Source organism: Triplophysa dalaica, chromosome 16 (genome assembly GCF_015846415.1).
Source record: "Triplophysa dalaica isolate WHDGS20190420 chromosome 16, ASM1584641v1, whole genome shotgun sequence".
Taxonomy (NCBI): Eukaryota; Metazoa; Chordata; class Actinopteri; order Cypriniformes; family Nemacheilidae; genus Triplophysa; species Triplophysa dalaica.
In genome coordinates this window covers 11,925,556-11,949,253 of record NC_079557.1, presented here as the reverse complement: position 1 = coordinate 11,949,253, position 23,698 = coordinate 11,925,556, and the positions used below count along the sequence as shown (strand labels likewise).

Sequence of the window (23,698 nt, the reverse complement as noted above, 5' to 3'; positions counted from 1 at the left end):
CTCACTCGAGTTGTTCCAAAACCTGTATATATTTTTTTCTTTGTTCTGTGTAACATAAAAAAAACATATTTTAAAGAGTATGGGAAACTGAACAGTTCTGAGGCAGCATTGACTATACCATAGAGGTTCTTCCTACTTTGGTCCTCAATGGTTCCACAAAACTATTTTGTTATAACGTTCTTCCAAATATCTTAAAAGTATAAAAGTACACAGACTTGGAATAACTCGGGCTTAAGTAAATGTAACTAACTAACTAACTAAAATTTTGCGGTGAACTATCCTTTTAACTTAAACCATAAACATTAACTTGACCAGACAAGCAAACCAGATTAGACTTTTTAACATCTTGGCAATTCCAGCGTTATGGACATGACATTTTGTGTTATGAACATGACATAAAAATGCTCAGAGAATGAATTCGTTACGATTATATTGAACCATCTGTTTATATTTGACTGAATCCTTGTTGATAGTCTCTAAACATTAAAGAATATTAGTCTATATATATTTAAAAAAAGGGAAAATAAAATGCACAATCCTGAAGCAATAATACCCAATGAATGGAGAAAGGATTTCTCTTTATAGAACATAAAATAGTTACTTTATATAAATTTTCATGTGTCCATTTATGAGGAATATGTAGCGTTATGGATGTGACAATCCTTGTAATGGCACTTACCTGAATATGAAAAATCATGCACTAAAAATAAAACAAATGCTTTACAATTTTGATGAGAGATCTCACATGGGTATTTGAACCACCAAATGTTAAAATCTGTGCTGTAAACATAGTAAAAACCGTTGGTAAAAACAATTCTTATTCTTGGTAAGCTTTACATTTTCACGGAATTGCCCATCTACTTTAACCTTGTTAAAGAAAAAATTAACTGTACGAAATGTAACAAAATGATCAGTGTTTGGTCACACAAACAAGGTAAAACATTACTGGGTAACCGACCTGCAATAATCCGCAGGCGTTTGCGTCTCGGGGGTGGACCAAGTCCAGAAACACCAGTACACTCATCTTCATCATCGCAGTCCCCACTCTCCAGACCCTCCTCATCCTCGTCTGTCTGACCCTGCCGGGCCGGAACTCTTCTTGCGGTGCCCCCCGCTGGTCGAGCCTTCCATCGCTTTCCAGGCAACGTCACCATTCGCAAAAGCTATAGAGAGAAGACAGAAGAATTTACCATTAACTGCGTCAACTTGGGTGGAATAGAACATTATACCCTGATGACTAGAGGCCAAGCGTATAGGTTTTCAACATATGTAAGCATTCATCATGTTCAATGTGTGAAGTGTTACAACATTATTGAGAGATGTTGCTCTAGGACATGTATTGTATAGCAGTCATAATGTGCTCGTGGATCATACTGAAACAGAAATCTCGAACAAAATGAAATTTGAAACCAATTTGTCATAAAAATGCAACATTTTGTATTTTACTGTAAATTTAATAAATATGGTAGACGTCTGTGATCTGGATAAACAAAAGCATGTTCATAGTTATAATAAGAATACGATGTGGTTTTGAATCGTGTGATTTCATTAGGATTCAAAGAGGTCAAGAAATGTCAGAAATGTGATTTCGTAAATTGCTGAGCAGTGGTCTACATTGTTACCAATTATATGGGCAAGAACTCAAATTAAAGTGATAGTTGACAGCCAAAAACAAGACATCATCATGTCATCCCAAACCAGTAATATCTTTCTTCTGTTAACGTGATGGTCCACTTATTCTGTTATCATTTATTAACCCTCGTCATTTCAAACCTGTATTACTTTTTTTCTGCAGAACACAAAAGAAGAAAAAAAATGTAAACCGGCACCCCTTCGCTTACATTAGTTTTGTGTGTGCAGGTTATTTTTCTAAATATCTTCTTTTGTGTTCGGCGGAAGAAAGAAAGAAAGTCATACAGGTTTGAAATGACAAGAGGGAGAGTAAATGATGAAAGCATTTTCATTATTGAGTGAACTATCACTTTAATACTAATGCTCTTGTATAGTTAGAACTATTATAAAGAGCTTGAAAAAGTTTGGTTTAAGGAGTCATAACTTCAGTTTCCAAGATGTTTTTTCTTTTTATATAAGTGTACTGCAACAGAGACAGACATAAAAGATAAAAGTTAAATGAGCTGATTCATACATCGACCGCTGCCATGTGCAGCCAAACTTTAAGTGCAAAAATTCCATCATCCCCCTCCTTTTTTTCTTCTGCCGTTCCTTTAATCTTTCCACTCTGTCTCTCTTTTTTATTGATTTCCTTCCGATGTGCGGACACAAGCATGCGCTTGTTTTTGTATCTTGTTGCTCTTGTTTTTGTATACATGAGAAAATTGAGATCAGATGGGTCTTGCTATGGATGGATACACAGAAAGCAGCAGCCACTGACCAGCTTGCCGGTCACAACAAACTACAGTATATGTTTTTATATTATTTGATATTATATATATATTATAAGATAAACAGAACCTACTAAACACACAACCCCCCCATCTTTAAAGTCAGCACGTTCTCAGGAGGTCAGTGGGGAAAGTCATACAACATGTTCCACCGGCTCTCCATACAGACCTCCATTCACACCCGAACACGGGAGGCACAGAAGCTTCTGTTTGAATAAGTCCAGGGCAAGTTACAGCAGTGACAGAGAAACTGATTCATTTATGATTCATTTGCCTGCCGGCAATGACACTAAAAAGCATCAAATATACAAAAGCAGCTCGAAATGCGTGTCAAAATGCGCTCTAAACAGCGCCACCTAGAGAAACAGTGCTCCTGCGATGAAAAATGACTTTAGCTGTAAATGAAATTGAAAGATAAACAAACGTCCCTTTCTTCCCCGTGCGCTATTTCAGTAGGGAATGGGCCTTTAATGCACTCGGCTCTCTTGTTTCAGCAGCATGTTTTTAGAGAGCGGCATGAGTCTAAGCCCCAAGCACATTTACTGAGGGCTCTGAATTCCTTCCCAAAGACCGTTGCCCAGTAACGACGTGAGACGGGCTCTCCTCACAAACCATTTAAAACTCTGAAAGCAAACAGTCATAAAGAGAGAGAGAGACGTGTGGTTGAGGGTATTTTAAAACAAATCCTAAAAAAGGTAGAGCGAGAAAGAAGGAAAGAGAGAAAGGCTCGAGGACAACTGTTTGGCACGGGGCGTACAGACAGAAGGGCGAATGGATGGAGCCCCAACCACTCGCCCACACGCGTGCACACGTGTAGCGGCCAGCTGAGGTACAACAGGATGCTTTCAGTTGGCGCCGTGGATTAAATTTCTAGTTGGTGCCACTATGTCACCCTGACGAGAAGTTGAATTTATTTGACACATAACACCGTAATTAGGGCCTGAAACACATAAAACCTTATTTAACTTTTTATATTCTTGATACCAAAAGATGTGAAATGAATGTTCCCAAAGGCTAGAATGAATGCGGCAATAACTTTGAATTGTTCAACTTGACAAATGCACAACAATATTTTCTAGGAAATTATCATTTAAATATTACTTTTGTTAAAAGTATTAGTGCCTTGAGGACGCATGGAGGAAAAATATGCTCGATAAATCAAGACCATGTCTCATATTTTTAAGGACTGCCCATCTCCTCCCCCTTCTCCTCTCTGTGGTCCAGAGGCTTTGGGAACATGGGTCTGAAGGAATGCAGCATAGCTGAACACAAAAATGCAATTAGCGTCTGTTCAGCCACGCGATGCCTTCTTCCCTTAAATGCACAGAACGTGAAGGAAAACTTCACAAAAGGCCAACATATGGCAAACTGCTCAGTGGCAAAAGAGACACAGGGACCAAATCTGTTGTTGTGACCCACACCAGGACTGAACTCTGCTCAGGGTCAGCGCTCGGAGAAATGCTGTAATGCCACACGGCAGTTTACAATTTAATCTAGCAGATGACCAATGAAGCGTATGCCACGGAGAAAACTAACAGACAGGAAATTATAATGTCAGGACAAACAATGATTAGCCCAGTGCAGATCTCATTTACTCAGCAACAGCAAACCAGAGTTCAGTTTAGTTTGATGCGCCTCAGTAAGTCACAATTTGAGGTATCATTCAATTTCTGAACACAAATTGTGTGGGACACATTATGCATTTAAACTTTTAGAGTTAGGGATTTTTAAAAATGTCTAATCCTCAATATTCGCAATAATAATAGCGATGGTTTGTTCTAGGGCACCACAGAGTTTTATTGGTTAAATAACGCTTTAAAGGGAGTAGTACACCCCAAAATAAAACTTTTTTCATTATTTATTCTCCCCTACGTTGTTCAAAACCCGTATACGACTGTTTTTTGTGTAACACAAAAGAAGATATTTTGAGAAATGTGTCAGTGGTTTTGTGCAAGTGTTTAACATTCTTCAAAATATCTTCTTGTGTATTCTGCAGAAGAACAAATGTCATAACGGATTCGAACGTCATAAGAGTTAGTAAATAATATTTGTTAAATTAAATAGACAAATAATTTAAATCTATAGTGGCTCTATTCCTTTAACTCCCTCACTCTTCCCCTCTAAGTAAGACTCAGTCTTTAAATGCTTCTCCAACCCCGGTAAAAAAAATCCAACTCCCGACCCCCTAACAATGAGAAAACATGAGAGGACACGTTTTTTTCACCCTCCTGCTTTTTCTGGTAACCACAACACACGCTGTGGGGCGGCAGTGAGCAGCTGAGGGTTGTGTATGGCTTGGGTATAAAGACCCCAGAGGGGCTGGAGATAAAGCCTGTGGTTTGGCCCCAGACTGGAGCAGAGCTGAGCCGCACTGAGCAACACCATATCCTGTGTGTCAGCACACAAACAGGGTCAATACAGGGACAAGTCTTCCCTGCACGATAGCAGAGGGCCGACATGTTTATATGTTTGTGAGACAGAAACCGAGGAGGAAATCAAGCGATGAAGAAGGACTTTTTTCTTTCTTCCTGTGATTAGCATCGTATCATTTACCTTGCCTGCTTTCAATGAAAGTTGTGCATGTCTGGACTCGTGCCGGATGGTGTGTGTGGCTTGCGGTCTTTTCATACTGTGTTTTGCTTGCTGCCGTACGGCCACTTTACACTGCATGCATAAGCAACATGTACGTCTGACTATAACAGCAGATTTCCACTGCGCTTCCCCATGAAAGGGATTGTTCACCCAAAAATGACAATTTTGTCTTAATTTATTCATCCTCAAGTTGTTCCAAACCTGTATAGATTTATAAGTTCTGTTAAAAACAAAGAAAGATATTTGTAAGAAAGTTAGCCACTAACAGTTTTGGGACATCATTGAGAACCATAGGTGCCCAAGAATGGTTTGCTTTCCGACATTCTTCAAATATCTTATTTTGTGTTCAACAGAACGAGAAGAATAATACAATATTTTTTCCTAATATGATTGTCAATGATGTCCCAGAACTGTCAGAATTTTCCTTTTTGGGTGAACTATCCCTTTAATGGAATTGCTCACCAAAAATAGTCCCCGTTGTAATTTTTATTACCATGCAATATAAATAGGGACCATTTATGGTGAACTATTCCTTTAACTTAATACGCAGCGACTGTAGGATAACTAAATTCTGGTCTTAAATGGTTGTTACTGAACTTAATTATGATATTAGTTTAAATGAGGAGAAGTATTTATATCTAAATTAATTTACACGAAACCCAAACCCAGACTGAAAGCTTTGAATAGGGTTGCTGTTTGTTTGCTTTGTTTTTTTGCCTTTGCCCTACATAGATAGTTGCTGCTCATTTCCTCATTTATATGGAACGAATGTAAGGTTGCATATAAACATAAACAGACCCAAAACAAAGTTTCTGTGGATGGGTGAGGACATTAAAATTACTTGGGTTGTTATGGTTCATATCTGAGAAAACAAAGATAAAAAAGGTACATTTTTATTGTGTGAGTCATGGAAACTTCAAAACAAATGCACACAGACACACATACACACACTTCACGCATTACCCAACATTTATTCAATTTGAGGTTTGTGTGGACCTTTATTCCTTGTTCACTCTCTCGGTCATTCTCTCGCTATCAGTGTCCTCTCTCACCTGTCTGAAGCAGACGCAGTCATGCAAGACATGGTGAGTCTGAGACAGATGAAAGAGACAGATTAATTTCCTACAACTAGTACCTGTTGAGACAGGAGCACAAAGAGCGGGCGCTCTCCAGCCGACTTATAAATCTGGGTGTGGGCTTCTCCGACGATGATTTATGGGTGTTTTAGCACATTTCCTCAGTCAGTTTCTTCATAATCCAAACAAGCCCTTTACAGCAGCTTCTCTAGCACCGTAACAAAGCCATTTATCAAAAGAAAGCAAAACAGTTTACAGATTGGAAAAGCCTGAAAGATATCTTTATTCATTTGAGAAAAAGAAGCCGAAGCTGCGCTGTTTCAGCAGGGAGGGCTTCATTGTTATGCTACAAATGTGTTACGCTAAAGCCGTTTTAAGTTGAAAAGAATTCACGGTCCTTTCATCAAGCTAATGTAAATGTTGGCGTGTTTGCAGTAAATGTAGCCGATTGTTTGACAGAGCAGTGGGAGCTAAAAGAGCGTCTGATATGAGGGCCGCTGGCTAAATCTAATTAGCGTCTGAGCAGGCTTTGCTTGTCTTCTCATTCAGGGCTCGACATGTCATCACAATCGTTCCCAGAGTCATGTGGTCTGAAGACGTCCATCTGATATCACCAACCCGTTCACCCCATTCCAGCCCAGCATTCTTTCATGAACACACAGCATGCACTTGCACTTTCTGTCCATCCTTTAGGCCTCAATGAGAAATAAGAGATGTAGACGGCTTCAGCACCAAAAACATAAACAAATGTTATGGGGCCCCAACTTAACTTAAGTAGTTTTGATGTAATATAAAGAATAAAATATTTATATACATTAATATGAAAAGAAATTCAATATTATTTTATATTGTTATATCATAAACAAACACACACTGGGAATTAACTTTGGGCCAGTCGTGTGCGTCCGATGAAACTGTACCGTTTAAAAATTTAGGGTCATTCACTTATTCTTATTCACTTAATCACCTATACTATTAATCTTTTTCTCACTTATTTTGATCTTTTTAAGACCTTTAAGTCTCATAGTTTTGTGTTATTCAAAACTGTATGAATTATGTTATGCAAAAAAATGAATATTTTCATAATATAATATTTTGCATCTTCAGTAGAGGAACCCTTTGTCTAAAATGAACTTTTAAGCAGTTTTGGAGACGTTAACATCTATTCTGGGATCTTTTTTGCTGCTTTTTAAAAATTATTTAGTCTATACATTTCAAAAACATTGTTAAATAATTTTGTGATGATAGAAACTTATATGTTTGCGCAATTACATTTTTATCTACAAATCTTATTTAAAACATTAAAGCATACTCCTTCAGAATAGTAAAGTTAAGAGAAACATCACTTTACTATCCCCACATATAGCACAGGTAGACATTTCTTAAAAGACATTTCTTAACTCACGGCTTTGCTATAGTGGAAATATTCTTATGCTTATGGCCAGACAGATTTTGCCCCCCATTGACTCCCGTAGTAGGAAAAATAACAATGGTAGTCAAAAGTGCCCCAGAACTGTTTGGTTTCCTCGATTCTTCAAAATGTCTTTTTTTGTGTTCAACATTATTTTTATCAAGTATTTTTTTGGTTAGATCTGTTTGGTTACAAGTATTCTTCCAAATATCTTTCTTTGTGTTCATAAGGAAAAAAAATATTTAACCAGATCTGGAACAAATCGAAGGTGAGTAAAGGATGACAGAATATACATTTTTGGGTGAAGTATCCCTTTTAGAATTCTCATGAGTTTGGGTTGATACCTAAACCAAACCTGTATAACTTTCTTTCTTCTGTAGACAACCAAAAAAGATAATGAAGAATGTTGTTAACTGGCACCCATTCACTTGCATTGGTTTTGTGGCCATACAATATGACAATGTGTCCTGGTGCTGTTCAGTTACCAACTTTTAAAAAAAGATCCTGTTTTGTGACAAGAGGGTGAGTAAATAATAACAGATTTTAGTGTGAACTATCCCCTTAAGTTGTAAAACGTGTGCATGTGTGTGTTCGTTTTACTACAGGCCCATATCAACACTGACACTGAACAGTTCTCCACATGTTTAAGCACCTCTCCTTCCTATCATCTCTTCCTCCCATAATCTAGCTGCGCCTTCTGGGACGGTGATCTGAGTTGTGAGGGGCCTAAAACAAAAGGAAAGTGAGATAGAGCGGTCTGCATCCTTCGCAGCAAGACCCTCTGATGACCCGGCACGGAGAGGAAACAGGAAGTGAGACCTCTGACCCGCCGAGAGGCTCCTGTTGTGTTTCCCGGCGAGGCCGCTGACGGAGCTCTGTGTTTCTCTAAGGTTCCTCTCCCAGTTCACGCTGGGAGATACAGACAATCCATGAGAAACAACGCACAGAGCCAAATATCACAGGCAGCCCGGGGGAGGCTTCGGTTACACTGCAGCCTGAGAAAGAGGACAACCATAACCTTCCACCTGCGTGCCTCTTCTCTCATGGAGAACTGGATCTCTATGCAGTCTGTATGTAGACAGTAATGTATGCCCGCTTTGTGCAAGAATGATCAAAATGAATGATCATGTTTGTTAGGTCCACAGTACCTATGGTAGTTGGGTGACCGTTTTCAATTCACTTCAAATAAATAACGAAATAAATGTAGTCTTGATGCATTCTTTGGTAACAGTTTCTTTGAAGCATGTATGTATAATGCATTATAAAGAGTTTTTAAAGGGTAAAATGCATACATTTTTTCATAATGTGTTTTTAATGCATTATATTTAGTTATAAAGAATTATAACCAATTTGTGTAGTTTAACAATGAATTGCTAAGTGTTATAATGTATAACCTGTAATAACAATTATTTATAAGACATCACAATGCATTAAAAGGTGCATTACAATGCTTTAAAACTACTTTTAGTTTGCATTATACATACATGCTTCAAGGAAAGTGTTACCAATCTTTATTCTGCAGAACCTACAAGAAGATATTTTAAAAAACATTGGTAACCAAACCACACTGGTCCCATTGACTTCTCTACTGTATTAACACAAAACAGCATTCTTCAAAATATATTATTTTGTGTTCTGTGAAATGAAGTCATGACAGGTTTGAAATGTCAGGAGGGTGAGTTAATAATGAACGAATATTCATTTTTGAGTGAACTATCTCTTTAATTCTGTATCCACATTATATGCATACAAGTATAAAGTACTGCGCTTCAGTGGCTCAGGAAGCACCTCCTGTAACATCATCATGTCACAGGAAGTCGTTCCAGCACAACACGCTAACAAACGTGTCCTGTTAGTAAACAGGTTTGCCGCTGACCGTGGACATTTCTATTTATGCATTCCACATTGGTCAAGCAACCCCACTTTCCTCAGCACAGTTGAGATCTGGCCGCAAGCTTGCTGTTGGCTGGCTGCGTAGTAATTGTATCCAGTGGGGTGGCTGATATGGGTGTGGGTAAATTGGTGGCAGTAGTAGGGCATCAAACTTCCGGCCTCTGGGATGGGGACTGCCGAGGGGAGGGGGGACTTCAGTCTCATTAGAAGCCAACTAATTGGAAGGTAAAGACGTCTCATGTGCTCTGTCTGACCTCCTAGTCAGCAGGGGAGAGAGGAGCAGACAGAGGAGGAGAGGGGGTTGGAGAAAAAGAGAGGGAATGTGAGTTTTATTGTAAAGACGTATTGAAAAGTGGCCAGAGTACAAGTGTATTGGCTGATGATGCTATAATGGTTCATTTCACCGTTGTTTAAAGGTCCATAGTGTAATTTCTTTGGAGTTTCTCTCGACAGAAATGCAACATATTATACATAACATAGCTTTCCTGTAGCTCAGTGGTTAGAGCATGGCGTAAACAACGCAAAGGTCATGGGTTCGATCCCAGAGATTGCACATACTCAGACACAAAAGTATAGTATCATGCAATGTAAGTAGTTTTGGATAAAAGCGTCTGCCAAATGCGTAAATGTCTTTAGAGGTGACCTTACATAATGAGGAGATATATTTTTTTACCTTAGAATGGTAATATCTATCTACATACACTGCCGGTCCCCTTACATGTAAATCGCCATCTTGTTTCAACTCTAGCCGAGAAAAATAATGAGCCGCAAAGTGGACAATTGTTGATACAGTAAGTGTAAAGTGCTATAATAGTCATTCAAGCCTGAAGGAATTTGATGATAAATGTTCAGTTTCATATTTAAATACTATTGCTGCTATTAAAACTAAATACATTTTTATAACAGATGGGTATATTGATAAATCTTATAGCACAGTGCTTGAGATTTGCATAAGTGACTAAAGAGATCTCATTTGAAACTCTATAGAAAACGTATAAATCTTTTTTCTCAGGATACGAAAAAAGTAAGAAACGTCCTCAATCTCACTATGCTGTCCGTTTAATCCCATTGCTTTGTAGGAGAAACAACTGGGATTTTACAGAGGTCCCAGTTGTGATTTTTCTTACCTAAAAAGAAAAGAAAACTTAGTTGTGAGAAAAACGGGAGAAAAAAGACCCAACCAGAAACATCAAGGTTGTAAGAAGAACAAGACAGCCATAACAAGATATTTACAGCGTATTTGTTGTGTGAGAGTCATTGGAGAAAAAAGCAAGTGAAAACAGAGACGTGTGGGGGGCCATCAAGATAGGACTACGTGCTTTCTCCGGGTCAAACCCAGCCCCCAACTCTATATCTCAAGATTTATGAAGAGCCTGCTAGACAGCTTTAATGTCAGGTGTCACAGTTCATTTGAGAAACCCTCATACCTACACACCTTCAAACACACCAGCATCCACTGAAATACAAATTAAACTGCATCTTTGAAGCTTGAAGTGAGCATGTGTCTGTGAGTATGGGTTGGCCTATAAATATGTGTTTGTGTGTGCATGGATTCAAGCGACTGTGACTGTTTGAGTAATACCCTTCCATCCATGACCTACTGGTGAACCACATGCATGTTTAACAAGCATTTTAAAAGAAAATAAATGATCAGAAACTGGTAAGTCAATTACAAAGTAACCAGCCAAACACTTAATATTTCAAGCTTGAATAAGATCTTATAATAAGGGTAGCACACAATATATATATTAATATGTCTTCGCTTTGCGCCGTGCCTAACAATGCCCTTGATTTATTCACGATAGAGCACATGCCTGGAGTACCTTATAGATTTTATACAGCGGTTACCACATAATACAAATATTAAAGGCATAGTTCATCCAAAAAATTGTCATCAATTGTCAAAAATCATTTACTCACCCTTGGGTTCCAAATCCGTCCCAATTTCTTTGTTTGGATGAACACAGAGAAGGATATTTGGGCAAATGCTTGTAACCAAACAGTCCTTGGCCACCATTGTCTACCATAGAAAGATAAAGGACAATGGTAGTTAACGTGCCACAGAACTGTTTGCTTTGAAACATTCTTCTAAATATCTTCTTTTGTGTTCAACAGAACAAATACATTTATAAAGAATTTTTCCTACCAGGGTAGTCAATGGTGGCTAAGAACTGTTTGGTTAAAATCATATTCAAATATCATTCTCTGTAACCATCAGAACAAAGAAATGAATACAGATTAAGAACAATTTGAGGGTGAGTAAATGAAAACAGAATTTCAGAAAGTTCATTTAAAACTTAAAAATATGTATCAATGACATTTTCATAAACCTTTCCTATTGGACCTTGCATTTCATTTTGAAACTAATATGCATCTTGTTAAAAGTAAATCATATAAAATATGAACATTTCTCCCCTTTATCAGGGAATGAAACAGGTTAACAAAAATGAGTCATGAGGGCTGTTTTGGTGTTACGCATACAACAAGTGAGTATGTTTGTGTACTTGAGTAAATGTTTAAGTTAAGCTGATGCAGTAAATGCATATAAAGGTTGTGTTGTATCGTGTATGTTTGTGAATGTGTGTTTAGCGTGCACGTGTGTGTGCGAGTAGATGAGGTGTTGAGGTCTGTTGGTGGAGGCAGCAGTAGGATATAAAGCTGCGTGATGGAATGTGTGGAGCTCTGGTTTGTTTTGATGTCTGCTCTCCTGCCTTACCTGCTACCTCTCTCTCTCTCTCTCTCTCTCTTCTCTCTCTCAGCCGCTGGATCTAATTAGAGTGAAGCAGAGCTGTAGGACTGGAGTATGTCACACACAACTCAACACATCCAGAGAGGAGAGTGGGAATGTTGCGTTAACATAAAAATGTAGGGTGGAGTTCAAAAAGAGAGATTGAGAATGTGTGGAAATAAAATGAAGAGGTCTGGAAATATTGCAAGAACGAGTGAAAGATTTCTAGCCCAGAGTTGTTCCCTTCGTAAGTAAAAAAAAACACATTTTCACGGGACATTCCACAAATCTAGGACAACATGGGAGCTGACATGTAATCCTCACTTCGCTGCTCTACACATGGCAGACACATCTCACAGCTCGAGGGAAGTCCTATAATCAAAGACCAATCAGATAATTGCAGTGTTTCACCACTATCCCCTCAACTCCACTGGGAAATGGCTTTTTTAAGCCGTAACTCAATACTCGAAAAAGTCCAGATGGTTTTGATGACGGCACCAACGGAAAGACATATTTCAACAAATATGAAAATCTAATTTGCCGACCAGCGTAAATTAAACTGTATGCGAGGGCAGCTGTTGACAGAGAACTTGTCATGTTTGTTTTCCTTCTGTCTGTTCATGATGCTTACACAATGAGACAACACGTTACAGAAAAGGAGACAATGAGAAATACAAATGTTTAAGTTTAAGTCAGTCACAATTGGCCTTGATATTAACACGTGGCCTTGATATTAACTATCAAAAGATTTGAAAAAGGAACATTCAAGTGTGTTGATAACAAACATATTTGTGGTGTCGCGCCGAGCATCTCCACCCGTAATGAATCCCATCATGTATAATCCACATGCACAGTATAAACCTACATTTCTGTCTGAGATTGTTCCGCAGTTTCCCTTTTAAGGTGAACAGACTAATTCCTTGCTTCACGATGTTTGTGTAGAGCGTTTTTAGGACTGGTTAAGCCAAATGTTGATCTCATTTGTCCAGGGAAATTTTACTCATTTATTATGTTTAATTATCGACAACAAACAGGAGGTTTTCAGTTTAACAGCTTTCCTCACAGGAAGTAAACAGTCCACAAAAGACGAGACGTACAATTTCCATATAAACACAGAGAACTGGTGCAGCTCTTATGGATCAACAAGTAAATGTTCGACACTCAAAGAAACAAGAACACACAAGCACACATGGACACGTCAGCTTCGTCCTAAAACATACCTGCAATTCCACCAATAAATCCTAGCAAATTTGAGCACCAAATATCTACTTCACTGCTGGAAAATGCATTTACTCGTATATGTTGAAGACTGAGAAATCATGTTTAGGCACGCAGAAAAGAACACACAAATGCTTTGAGTAGTCGCCAAGTCGGAATAGGTTTGATCACAAAGTCATTTTTTGCATTTATAGAGAGGCGAGCTCTACTCTACACTTGGCCCCGCTGAGCCATTACGTCAGCGCCATCAGGCGTGAGAAAAGGGGGTTTGTGGAGCACAGGGAGGGCTAGGTTTTGTCTTTTCGGAGGGTAACGCTGTCCCCGATGTCTGTTTCAGAAGAAGAACAAATGTGAGCCAACAAGCCATCCCTAGTGATGCTACACAAACACTTTTGGTCTTGTCACGCTATAGGCCATGGGAACAGAAATATTTGAACCTTCCAAAAACCTTATTGCTCTATAAAATCCAATGGATCCACACCCAAAATGTTTTATAGAATTACAACAACTGGCGCGGAACATTAAGTAAGTGCGGCGCATGACAAATATACAAACTGTAACAGGCCTCACAGGCTAGAAAATTAGATTTTGCCTTTGTGAAAAGCTGGGAAATGTCTGATACAAGTTTTCTGTCTGTCTGCCCTGGGAGGTAACGCAAATCTTTGGCTATCGGAGACGAATGAGAACACACATTAGCACGGTGCCAGATAACAGCAGATGCAAACTATTATCTCACCATTGGGCGAGTGAAGTGAATGTTTGATTAAAACATGTTTCTTCTGGTGAAAAAAAGGAAACACCGGCGGTCGAAGTAAATCAGTTGTGATTTCTCAACCGTATGCGGGCTGTATATTCATTCTTACAGTGTGAGATCAGTTTGTACGGCATTGGCTTATGGGATTGGGTTTTGTTGTGTCTTGTTAAGATCTCATTTAGGGCTTTGTCTGAACGTAGGATTGTAATTGTATTCTCACGAGATTGCAGCTATTTGTTAGCAAATACCATTGGAAAGACATCACACACACATACACACTTATGTTTACTATCTATATGAGGACATTTCATAGACTTCAACTGTTTTTATACACAGCTAGTAAAAAACACTACATTCTAACCTTATAGACCTCTTCAGATGACGTCAACAACGCAGGTTCAACGGTTGAACAAAATACAACTTTCTTTTAATTAATAAATTGATATTAAAAACCGAAACCGTATGTACATCTTGCAAAGTGGTCTTTACGGTCTTTACGTGTTTATTTTCATACGTGTGGTTATAGACATAGACGTCCCCAACGTAAGGTTTTGCTCAAATTGATGAGGTTTTTTTCACTTCTTGGTACAAATGTGTCCTGAAAATATAGTGAACACACAATGTTTGTGTGTGCACAGTCTAACAAACAACCCTGGAATCCACAATATTTACCACAGGATGTGTTTTTGTTAAAGTGTTTATAGGGGCAGCGGATGTGTTTATCTGTTGTATACAATTCACCTCTGACAAAACGGACGGCACTGAGCATATATAGACTGCATATATAGACTGCTTTCCTGTAGCTCAGTGGTAAGAGCATTGCGTTAACAACACAAGGTTGTGGGTTCGATCCCAGGGGATTGCAAATACCTATGTAAAATGTATAGGATAAAGCAATATAAGTTGCTTTGGATAAAAGCGTCTGTTAAATGTAAAATGTAAATAAACGCACATCTTTCTCTTTATTCGCCTCTTAATCACATCTTTACAAACTTCTATCCATCGCAGCTTTCTCTAATATGCCAACACAATATCATGATAATTCATAACAATTTCACTAGGTTTGATCTTATTTGTACATTTTAGTACGATTTGCTTCCGTGCCAGTGATGTAAGGTTTAGAGGTGGGGTCAGGGAAGGGGCTTCAGTATGGCGTTTTCTAATAATAATTATGTTTTTGTAGGATTCATATCGTACATATTCATATGCATTAGCCGACGCGTAAAATAGTAAAAAATTCCTGTGAGATCAAGCTAAATGTGCATTTGCCCTTAGCGCCCCTTATAACACAGATGATTTGACATTGACAACAACACATTAGCAGAAAGCAATATATTACAAGGTCACACCGATTGTGCTAAACGCATTTTAAATTTGTACATTTAAAATTAGAGTTCATTTGTTAACAATTGTTAAAATGAACAACATGTTAGTAGCGATGAAGACGGTCTCCCACGCGCACGCACAAACACACCCTACACAACCTCCAGGTAAAAAGAAAGCACAGAAAGAAGCGTCCTTCAGATCCTCCACAATGACTTCCTGTGGATGAGCCAGATGCTGTTCTCTCGGGACACTGAAGGGTCATATATCAGTGTGGGCTCTCCGTTACAACAGACAAGGTGCTGAACATGAAATATAAGAGCACACACACAGAAACACACCCAGCACACCGTCCAGGTGATATGACACACAGCTGTTGTTTTTTAAAGGAAGTCGATGAATGTTTCTGCTTTGTCTGCATTCATGCACAGATACCGGCAGCCCCTATCATACCCACTGATAATCCACAAGAGCCCGACATAGCTTCAAGACATGCGCATCTGCGTGTGATGATGGGCAGACGGTCACAACTTGACATATAACAAGTGACAGGTTTATGTATGACTGTATGTCTGCATGGTGATTGACAGCACGCCTGGAGTACTGTCAGCTTTGATTATTCACAGATGTTTGCAGTAAATTTCACATGTAAAGCGTGTGCTGCTTTCTGATATACAGCGTGTGAACTCACCTGATTGATGTGTTTGAGTTTGTCAATGATCTGGCTTATGATGGGCTCGGGAGGTTTTTGTCTGGATTCTGTAGCGTGAGGCTGGACTTTTTTCAGGCTTGGACCAGGAAACCTGTAAAACATAGATGCACACATCATAAAGCAGGCCAACAGGATTTACACAGGGGCTAGCTGTCACATTGTTTTGCTACAAAAGTTGAACATTTTCCATACAGTAACCCCCCCAAAAAAGACACAGTTCATTTAACACATGATAACAGCTGGGGATGAACTTGTCACACTGTACGGGGTAAATTGTCACAGTGGGAACGTGCCATTAAATCGTCTATTATAGCCCCTATTTTAAGCATTTAGGCAGATGTTTTCAATTAATGATCTCATTTGAATCCCTTGCATACAGATGTATCTTGTGTTTTTGCACAAAAGACTAAAAAGAATTTAAGCAAAAATACATGCAAGGTGTTTCAAGAATGAGACATCTCGAGTCGGGCTCTACTGCCACCTAGAGGCAACAACATAAATTAAATTTCAATTTGAGAAAAAAAAGGAATGCCTTCAACTCACTAATTCCTTTTTCATTGGATCTCACATTTAATAAGTATTGCACGTGACTGCCACATGAGGACAGACATTTATGAGGTACTTTCCATCTGACAAAAATCAGTGCTTTTGAATAAATTATCCCATGCGGCTTCTGTTGTTCCAATTTTCCCAAAGCTATAATGAATAACTCACTACGAACAGAGGCATAAATATTAATGTTGTCTAGTAGTAAGTCATAATGTCTAAGCTGAGTTTTCATATTTATTTTCTCTTCTGGCTCTCAACACCCAGACTGAACCCAACAGTAGGCCTATAACGACACAACTGGGTCAAACATGTGCTGGCATGCGAATGTTTCTGAGCAACTGGAGCATATGTTAGACTTCCTCAACTGTTTTAAATGCGTGCGCGTCGGCGCCCAAGTGTTCGTCATTCCCTCAGGGCTCCTTGGACTCATGTTCCAGTTAATTACTCCCTATTAAAAGCTAATTAGTGTTGATGCACACAGGCACTAGGGCGAGAGAGGGACACTGAGTGACATGTGAGTGCGTCATGATGCCACCTTCAGTTCACCCGCTGAAGCCCGGAGAACACGAGCAGAACCCAGCGAAATGATAAAGGCACTTCTGGACAAATGAGCCGAGGATATGACCTCATACTCCATTCTAAGAGATGACATAACCCCTAACAATCCTCTCCACTCATCCCTCACAGCGCCTTATTTTACATGCACTGCTTCTTCATTAAGCCAAATTACATTTCCATACTTATTTATCCTCGTTATTACTCTGGATGGCAGCCCCCCCCACGTTTTTAATTATCGCATTAATAATACGGACATGAGCTCCATTAGAGGAAGAAGATCAGACGACATGGCCAGCGTTTAATGGGGGAAGAGATTAGATCCGGCATCACGGATGAGGCGCACACCTGTGAGCTACCGACCTGGGTCAAACACCTTAGGTCATCTCTGAAGCGTGTGTCTGAAAAACTTGTCTTTATGTGGTGGTCGCTGTTTGTGGGGAAACAGTAAAACATCACACCGAATTCATCTATTTTATGAATGCAAAATGATATATTATAATAGGCTAGAGGATATTAAATGAATAGCACAGAGTTTTTGCCCATGTACAATAAAGGATTAAAATAAAACACCATGTGAAGAAAAAAGTCAAACACTGACGTTAAAAACCGAATGCAGTGCTTAAATTCTGTCATGTTTTACTCAAGTTTTTCCAAATCTGTATACATTTCTTTGTTCTGATGAACACAGAGAAATATACTTGGAAGAATGCTTATAACCAAACAGTTCTTGGCCACCATTGACCTCCTTACTTTATACATTTCTTTGAGAATGTGAAACAGATCTGGTGTACTTATGACTACACCTGTCATTTTACAGTCAATGGTGGTCCAGAAATGTTTGGTTACAAGCATTCTTCTAAATATCTTTCTCTGTGTTCATCAGAACAAAGACATTTATCCAGATTTGAAACTCAAGGGTGCGAGTAAATTATTTTTATTTTTAGGTGAACTGTCCCTTTAAGTAAGCCCACTATAAAAAAACAGCAGCCATTTATTTGGTTAATATGTTTTAGAAAGAGTCCAGATGACTGCTCATCAGGTATTCCTCTCATTATTTCCAACAGTGATTCCAAACCATTTACATACTGTGCTTCCCATTAAATAACAACTGAGGGAGGAGTGAGAAATATATGTGACTTTGATTTGTATGTGTAAAATCAAATACTAAATACCAGAATGTTCTTTCTAGTAATCTCATGGTTCTGACCTACAGCATTTACAAGATTTTATTTATTCATACTATTAGTTGATCCTGTTTCAAATTATTGAGATAATAAGAGGAAACTAACTTAATGTATGTTAGATCACAGCACAATAAGATCTATTTGTTTGTGTCCCCTTCTGAAACAAACAATAGAAACCATTAAAGAAGTTATAATGGTTTTAACGGTTTTAAAGGGATTTGTAATGGCTTTAATGGAAACTGTAATGGTTCAACGGCTATGTGATGGATTCTATTGGTGGGATGCTACTGGAATAATGCCCCAAAACGAATTTTGTCATGGTTTTAATGGAAAAAGCAAATGGTTGATAATGGTTAATCTCATGAAAACCATTAAAATTTCTGTTGTTTTTTCAGCAGGGCAGAGAAGCACTCTAAATATATGAGGCCATTGAGAGGACTAAAAAAAGCATTTTTATGAGTTATGTAAATGCATATTAGAAAAACATGAAAACAAAAAACTAAAATGCTTCTTCTGCTACACATTCAACAGGATAAATATTCTTTAAAATCCTATAAAATTGTTGATTGCACATTGAATGAAAGGCTTTGCTTGTGTTAATATGGAGTTACCCATCACAATATCTTAGCAAGGTTTTAACTCATTCAAAATTACTGAACGGTGTCAGAAAGAACATAGATGAACATTTAAAGAAACTGTATTGAGATTGCTGGTTTTACCCAGCTTTCACTCTATTTCAATTTTCTTTAAGACTTCAATACAATTATTGCTATAAAAAAAACTAGAACAATCGTTCACAGACATGATCATAGTGGGAAAACATGCAACCCAGCTGCTACTAGAGGAAATGACGGCAACACCCTGTGGATGTACAGTCTGGACCAGATTCTCATACTGTAGGCGGGAGAACAGCAAACCTGCTCATACTCATGGTCCTGCTGGGAACCCCTCAGTCATCCAGTATGCCCCACTGCCCAAGCCCACTTGAGACTATCAGGAATATTCATGAAAACCATGAGCCAAAGAAGGACAGATGAAGGAGATGGAGGTTATTGAACATGAGAAAGAGAATTCTGTATAAAATGTTAAATATCCTTTTTACTTTCTCTGGGGTTTTCAGAACCACTCACTATATTTCACTCACTGTATTGCACTCAACAGCATGATGATATTGTGGATGTTCAAATTGTTTAGTCTAGGAGGCAGTTTTGGTGATTTGAAATGTCAAGGGATATTAACCTCTAAACTCACAGTCGTGCTGATAAACACCTGCTGGTGGAGGAGATATTGGCCTCTTATACTGTCCCTGGTAGATACATCACTCAAAGGATGCAACAACAGATCTCTGCAGCTTTCGCAATATGAAATATGTTAAATTCCCCAACATTTCTGCATAGCTTCTGCTGATTATTCTTTTGTGTAACCGAATGACTTGGAATGTTATCAAAACCGCGGTGCATGTTTATTTTACTACAGAGTTTAATGACAGGTTTATGATTTGACATTTTTGAACTGATTTTTAATTTGAATTTATCAGGGCCGCATAAATAGTCACATTCTTTGGTGATGGCTGCCTTCCCAGAGCATAACGCGAAAGAACATCTCATCTTTAATACAATAAATCTGAGCCTATTCCAAAATTAATTATTATCGGTCAAAGTATGACATTGAGATTCAACAGACATTTTGGCAGAGCTTCCCGCTCATCCTTGTCTGTTTGTCTTTCTGTTTTCTACTATCTTGGGTCCTTATTAACTCTTGAGGGCCCGAGAGCTCCCTTACACAGCTGTCTGTCCCTTAATGCCAACTGTTCACCATTCTGTTTTGACCAGACCCATTCACCCCCATTTACTCCTCAGCTGCACTTACAAGAAACAGCTGCAGTTGAAGGGATACTTCGACTCCAAAATAATTTATGAATTCAATATGAATTACATTCACTCACCTTCAAAATCTGTATAAATTTCATTGTTCTGATGAACGCAGAGAAAGAAATTTGGAAGAATGCTTGTAACCAGACAGATTTTGCCCCCCATTGACTACCATAGTAGGAACAATTACTTTATCATTTCTTTGTTCTGTTGAACATGAAAGAAGACATTTTGAAGAATGTAGGTAGTCTAGGGTAGTCAATGGGGGGGAAATATGTCTGGTCATTAGCATTCTTCCAAATATCTTCTCAAGCATAAAAAGTACAAAAAATGTACAGGCCAGGTGCACAAGGAATATGACAATTGGGTTCCATAGGGCATGTGGAGTGCCAGGCACAGGCGGTCACAGACCGAACACCGAAAAGAAGCAATTAAGCAGACAACCACAGGCAACCCAATGCCAGTAACCCCACAGCACAGTTCACGCCCTGCTGCCAGTCAACTACAACTAGAGTCAGCCAAACTCATTAGATACTGAACTCCCATCCGCTAGGCTACCAGCCACTTATGCTGTTTCCGTATTATTCAGTAAGCTTTTTAGACTTCAAGATTTGTGACAAGCTGGGGGGCAATATGTCTCTTAAGGGACATTTTGAGATTTTAGCAATATTGGAAAGCATTTAGGAGGCGGATTTCATTGTAATATATGCTACTTTTACCCACTTTATACAAACTGTCAGACGAAAAAACTCTATTGTGTGAGTCATAACTGGTGAGCTCTGGATACTGATTGGTTAATATAGTGTTTAAATCATAAGCGGTACATTGCGACAAGAAGCAGAGTGCCTAAACTGTGCATGTGGCTTTTTGCTTCTGGTTATATAAAACAGCAGAAAACAGCACTATGATAACAGAATTCAATGTTTAAAGGACCCAGTCTTTGGCTGTTTTATAGGCTTTGATTATGTTTTTTGGGTGTGATTGGCTTCCGCTTCTCAGGCTGTTGTGATTGGTCGGTGCCCCTCTCACATGTATTCATAAACTTTGGCTTATAGCAATAAACAGTAACAATGACATCAACTTCATTTTATCAGTTCAAAACATGCAGATCAATCGAAGTGTAACAGAGGTTTATTAGTGTATGAGCAAACATCAATCTTTGTTAGAGATCCCAATTATTTTCCTGCTATGGTGAGGGAAATGACACCGCACCGAATGGAGTCACATCGGTTATATTAAACAACACTAATAACAGAAGCGTAAGTTTAGCTTTTTAATTGGACCCAATTTGCATAATAAAACAAGCAGATTCACTAGGAGACATTTGCAAGCAGGCTTCAGAGGACGTTTCATAGAAGTGTTTAAGAGGTAAGCGCACAAACACACAATATCAGTGTATTACACAGAACAGCTTTCACAGCCGATGTTTAAGTCATGGAAGCTGTTATTTGACTGTTGGTTATCTTAGAATGTGTGTACCTGAATTCTTATTACCAGCTTTGGGACTGTGATGAAAGTGAAGGTCGTTTAGCGCGTAGCTCTGTCAAATGTTTACGATCACTAATAACTACTCCAGCAGCTCTTCCTCTTCTCTAAGGAAGCCTTCCCCCCCTTTTTGGCGATTTCCTGTGGGTGGAGGTTATTAAAAGCACTGGAAATAGTGACATCATGTACCCGGGAAGTAGAGGGCTGTAGTCCGATCCAGCCGTTCTCTGTAGTCCTTGAAAAGCGAATTCTGTTCAAGACAATATCTCGCTTGGCAGTGAACTTATTTTCTAACATTTCACACTAACTTAAGGTTGAAAAATGTGATCGCGGGAAACGTGCTCTTTAATAATAAAGAGTTTAATCTATTAAAGATATTAATACATATTAAAGACATAGTTCATCCCAAAATGAAAATTCTGTTATCTTTTCATTTCAATCTGTATGACTTTCTTTTTTCTGCAAAACACAAAAAAAGAAGCCTGGTTTGAAGAAGAAGGTTTGAAGGTTTGAAGAACCAACAGTCAAGAGCAAAGACGGACTATTTGTCTTATTAATGCTGAAGTTACAATATTTGGTATTAAATGCTAAACCTAAACCACACGTCAGCAGTCTGAGTGCAGCTATGACACGTCAGAGGGGATCTGGCCCTCCCGGTTGAGCCTGGTTTCTCCCGAGTTTTTTTTTTCTCCATTAATCAATCATTGGAGTTTGGGTTCCTCGCCACAGCAGGGCAGTGTTGGCCTGCTCACCGGGAGACTGCATTCATTCATTTATTTATTTATTTAGAAATAAGATATTATTTATTAGAATGATCTTACTCGTTGTATAAACACCATGCACTGTGCTGTGTTTTAACTTTTCTTTTTTCCTGTTTGCCCCTGTAAAGCTGCTTTGAAACAATACACATTGTGAAAAGCGCTATATAAATAAACTTGAATTGAATTGAAGGTTTGAAGATGGTAACCGAAAAACCATTGACCTGCATTGGTTTTGTGTCCATTCAATAGAAATCAATGGGTCAAGGAAATAAACTATAAGCAACACAACAACTATGATATGAAATGATCGTGCGTATCTAGGTAATTTCTTTCTTACATCCTGAATTATGGTTTACTAGAGAACCATTCAAACTAATTTGTGAATATATCATTAAAACAGATTTGCAAATGATTCCAAATGTATTTTTACATTTATAAATTATATAATTGATATAAATTATATACATTTGAAAAACTATTTGTCACAAATCCATTCCATACAGCACAATGGCACACTGCCTTTTTTATTTGAATTTAAAACGTGCAATAAATGCACAAGTTAAAAGAATAGATCATTGTTTATTCATCACATTAAAAACATTTATTAATACAAATCCTAATGTAGTCTACTGAAAATGTTTAACTTCAAAAATAAAAAACTCTACTAAACAATAAGCATTAATATTTCAAAACTGAATTGAACAAAAATTGCATGTGGGATTTCATTTGGACTTTCATTTAGTCTTCACCTCAGGGACGTGTGAATATGCCTGGCTAGCACTTTACTTGCCTTTCAGCATTGACTCCTGGGCACATGTTATGCCATCTATTTAATATTAATGACTCAAGCGCACTTTTACATGGTTCCTGTGCCCCTGAGTATTATTATAGCAATGCAATTATCATCAGCTTCACAAATGAAGCACTCACTTGTCCGTCATCTCCTGTCCATTCCAGCAGAGGGAGCTGTTGAGAACTGTTGACTCTTTACTGCACAAAGCGTCACCGAGCCCACTGTAGAACTGACTGAAGCCCCTCAGACCCGAGATAAACTCCCTGCAACACACAGAGAGAGAAAACTGAGAAATCTGAACAGAGAGAGAGAGAAGGAGAGAAGAATTCAGGTGGGGGATATAAACACTGGTAAACGAAATCAAATGCAGCGCACAAAGAGGAGATAA

The 23,698-nt window shown here is 38.5% G+C and overlaps 1 protein-coding gene across 1 annotated transcript in view; it reads right to left on the bottom strand.

Annotated features, from left to right (window-relative positions):
• gpc3 (glypican 3) overlaps positions 1 to 23,698 on the bottom strand; it is a 111,542-nt gene that overhangs the window by 16,209 nt on the left and 71,635 nt on the right. The window contains exons 5-7 of the mRNA XM_056770432.1: positions 23,448 to 23,573; positions 16,089 to 16,200; positions 959 to 1,163 (exon numbers count right to left, since the gene is read on the bottom strand). Coding sequence (XP_056626410.1) covers positions 959 to 1,163; positions 16,089 to 16,200; positions 23,448 to 23,573 — 443 coding nt within the window. The remainder of the gene's footprint in view (positions 1 to 958; positions 1,164 to 16,088; positions 16,201 to 23,447; positions 23,574 to 23,698) is intronic.